The sequence below is a fragment of the Papaver somniferum genome, chromosome 9 (genome assembly GCF_003573695.1).
Source record: "Papaver somniferum cultivar HN1 chromosome 9, ASM357369v1, whole genome shotgun sequence".
Classification (NCBI taxonomy): domain Eukaryota; kingdom Viridiplantae; phylum Streptophyta; class Magnoliopsida; order Ranunculales; family Papaveraceae; genus Papaver; species Papaver somniferum.
Genome location: NC_039366.1, coordinates 179,339,851 through 179,344,030, shown reverse-complemented (window position 1 = coordinate 179,344,030; position 4,180 = coordinate 179,339,851). Strand labels below are relative to the sequence as shown.

Genomic DNA, 4,180 nt, shown 5'->3' with positions numbered 1-4,180 from the left:
ACTTATGCTGAACTTATGAAGAGAAAGGCTGAAGATGATGAAGTAGAGAATCGTCAGCACAGAAAGGATCGAATTCGGCGTCGAATACAAGCGCCTGAGGAGAGACGTCAATTCCTTGATGGGGTACCCTCTGACTCTGATGCTGATGCTTCTGAAGAAGAAACTGCGTGGGTGTTTACATAGCGTAAGATCAAGCCTGACGATATGAAAGAGAGTTCCGGAAGACTATGAAGCAAATTGAAGATGAAGCAGAAGAGGACTCGGACTCAAACGATCCTGATACCCATCCAGACTTTATCGACGATGCTGATTCCGACGAAGAGGAAGACAGTGATGACAAATCTGATAACTCGGATGAAGAGAATGACAGTGATGACGAATCCGATAATTCAGATGAGTCTGACGAGTAGCTTTACTTCCATCCTCTTTTCTTTCTTAAACATTTGAATGTTCTTATTTGGAGGACTTCGTATTAATAATTTTCCTTTCAAACGAGATATTCTTTATTAATGTTGGCTCTTCTTGATTGAAAACTACGCTGATCCCATCGTGATTTGCCCTTTGCTTGCTCTAAGGCACATCACAGATGACATGTAACACACAGGGGTCGTGTGACTTTATGACCATGATCAGCTTTGGTCAGTCCCAAGTGTATTATTTTACTCCGCATCTCCGGTATTGACCTTGTTCGAGACTTAGGGTTTCAGTAAAACTCGCAACTGAATTGACTATCTGTAGAAGATAAGAGCCCGCTGTATTTTGTATATATCTTCAAGATTTAGGGTTTAATACTTGCGCAGATATTTCTTCTATTCCTGAGTTAGTTTCATCGCAGAAGAAACTTTGATTGTCATTCCTTCCATCACTATGTCCAACGATAGTACTTCTTCTCGAAATGAACTCCAGTCGAAGCATGAAGTAGAAGCGTCCATCTCAGTAAGTTGCACATTTTTTTCGTCTCTGTTTGATCGAGGTTATTTATCATAAGAAAACGATTTGTTGCATTTGTTGCAGGATAACCAGAAAAATCATTCTTCTCATAATTCGAGGCCCAAGCGGGCCGTTAGAGCTCCTGCACGGTACAAGTCGGCTCATGCTGAGGCTGGATCATCTGTAAGTAATCTTATAGCTTTCGAGGCTTTATCACGTTCAACTTTGATAAAATTAAACACTTCCTCATTTCGTCACAGGCGAATGTTCGTGTCATCGTCGATGCTAGAAGGAGAAGGAGTGGAAAGTCCGTGACCGTGGTTGAGGTTGAAGACATGAGCAACCGAGTTGGTGAAGACTCTACAGAATCGGTGGAGGTTGAAGACAGAGTTCATGCTTGTGAATATTCAACAGCTGGACTCTTGTTTGAAGCTCCTTTGATCAATACTTTCCCGGACAATGAAGTAGTCAGTGGATTCGTCATTCCCAAGTGTCATACACCCCTTTACACCAAAAACTGGAAAAGATACGGGCATATTGCTACGACCGAAGTGTGGAAAGGTTTTCTACCAACCCTCCTGACTACAGTTGCAGGGTTGCTACCGATCATTGAGGAGATGGACCAGATGCGCCTGCGAGATGTCAAGAATCAGGAATTGCACAGGTGGGATGAGATGATTTCGAACTACGAGACTTTGCGGTTCAATATAGGATTACTTCATCGTCGGCTCGAGATAATCAAGATTCATAAGGCGGCGGAGGCTGCTGATGCGATTTCTCTGACCACTGCTTTACTGGAGGAGGAGGAGATGCTCGCTTTGGAGTCGGCCAGGGTTGAGAAGGCGGTACAGGAGTTGAAGACGAAAACCAAGAGTTTTCAGAAGAAACTTAACTTAGGTTGCTTACAGAGATTACCCATTGCTGGACGGTTTGCTTTGAGTGAGCATTTATAATTGTTGTTTTTTTTGAATAAGTTTAAGCTTCTGGTTAGGTGGAATAATTGATCATGATATGAAGGAATTTTGCTCATTTATGAAACGTTTAATGAACCAAGGAGCGTTTTGCACGCTCTTTGGAGGAATGAAAATTACATTTTTGAAAATACTTGAAATGATGAAGGGTAATTGTTTTGTATGGATCAGGCGTAATAAGCTTTGAGCCATTTGCCGTTGATTATATTTCCTTCCACTCCTTCATCAACAGCTAAGATCTTGTAATATCCACTGAATACTGCCTTGATGACTACATATGGTCCCTCCCATTTCGGAGAGAACTTGTGAGTGGACATGTCTTATTGAATGTGCTTTGCTGTCTTTAATACCAGGTCTCCTACTTGAAATGTTCGAGGTATTACCATTTTGTTGTAGGCTCTGGAGATCCTTTGTTTGTAGGCTTCTACGTATTTTTCCACCTTAGCCCTCCTTGAATCGAGCATATCTAGCTCAGCGATTCTTGATTTGGATACTTCGGCTTCATCCCATTGTACTCCGCTGGATGTTGCAATCCTTGCTGAAGGGATTTTGATCTCTGCTGGAAGTATGGCGTCGGCTCCGTAGACGAGGGAATATGGTGAAGTCCCGATTGAGCTCCTTGGCGCGGTTCGGTAAGCCCATAGAGCCATAGACAACTGTTCATGCCACGTTCGAGGATTGTCATGAATTGTCCGACTGAGAATTCATATCAAAGTTTTGTTGGTGCTCTCTGCTTGTCCGTTTCCCTGGGGATAATACGGTGTGGAGAAGACTTGTTTGATGTCGTATTCCTCGAGGAGTTCAGTCACGTGCTTGTTGGCGAAAGGAGTTCCATTATCAGTAACAATGTGCTTAGGAACTCCGAATCTGCATATTATGTGCTCTTTGATGGAGGCTGCAATCGTGACTCCGGTGGTGCTTCGAAGAGGAATAGCTTCGACCCATTTAGTGAAATACTCAGTTGCGGTGATGATGTATTCATGCTGCTTTGAAGACGCTGGATTGATCTTTCCGATGATATCTAGTCCCCAGCTATAGAAAGGCCATGGACTATTCACAGAATTCAATGGGAGACAAGGAGTGTGGATGAGATTACCATGGATTTGGATTGGTGACACCTCTGAACGTGTGCAACTGCATCGTCTTCCATGGTCGGCCAATAATATTTCTCATGAACTTGAAGAAATAATTTTCTCTTTCCTTGATGTTCTCCATCGTGCATTTCTTTCGGGGATTTCATGCTCAGCCAAGCATCTCAGTAAGTTTCCACCAAAGATTTTGCGGTATAAGATTCCTTCAAGAAAGACAAATCTCTTAGCTCTCTGAATGAGTTTGACTGCTTGCTTCTTTTCCAACGGTAGTTCATTGTCCCGGAGATATTTGGTGTAAGGTTCCCTCCAGTCCCCAGTGTGATAGAATTCCAAAACCTCTAAGTGATGAGGAGGTGTCTGGAAATTGGGACAAGACCCTTGTAAGGCTCTTGACTGAGTCTCCATGGAAGGCCAGTAGTATCCCACCCTTTGAAGCTTTCTGTAAAGTGTTACCACTAGCGTTTGCCGCAGATTTCTTCATGTATGCGCTTAAGTTGTTCTCCTACTTCGTCGTTTCCAAGGCACCGTGATAGGTATCTATCAGGGTTTCGATAATACAACGCCCCGTGAAGCAAGAAATAATTCTTTAATTTTTTGAGGCTGACTTTGCCTTCTGCAATCGAGCTGCTCAATTCATGAATGATGGGCGCTCGCCAATCATCTGCTGGAATGTCTTCGACTTGAGTGAGCCAGGTGGACGACACGGTACACATCTGTACGGTGATTGTTTTCTATGCCCCTTCAAATTGCAGCTTAGAAGCGAGAGTTTCCAGGCAGTCGGCATGCCTGTTGTTAGTTCGTCCAGTATGGACGACCGTGGCATCGGCAAAATGAGTTAATAGCCGCTGAGATTCGATTCTGAATGGAGCGAGCGTGATTTCTTTGAGAGAGTATGTTCCATTCATTTGATTGACCAGTAATTTTGAATCTCCTCTTATTTCAAGGTGTGTTGCTCCTGCTTGCTTTGCCAGGGACAACCCTAATAAGAAAGCTTCATATTCTGCTGAATTATTGGTGCAGTGGAAATCCAACTTGAACGAATGTGATAAAACTTCACCAGATGGAGACACCAGCACTATGCCTGCTCCTCCGATATCATTGCTAGGGGTGGCGGATCCATCAAAGTATAGAAGCCATGTTTCTTCTTTGATAACTAAGATATCTGGGAACTCACCGGGTACATCTTCA

General features: G+C 43.3%; 1 protein-coding gene across 1 annotated transcript; it reads left to right on the top strand.

Moving 5' to 3' along the window:
* Nucleotides 1–227: 227 nt before the first annotated feature.
* LOC113312926 (secreted acidic protein 2-like) lies at nucleotides 228–1,883 on the top strand. Its single transcript, XM_026561659.1, has 4 exons — nucleotides 228–406; nucleotides 825–936; nucleotides 1,015–1,113; nucleotides 1,734–1,883. Exons 1-4 carry the CDS (start codon nucleotides 228–230, stop codon nucleotides 1,881–1,883), a joined length of 540 nt encoding a protein of 179 aa, XP_026417444.1.
* The last annotated feature ends 2,297 nt before the right edge of the window (nucleotides 1,884–4,180 follow it).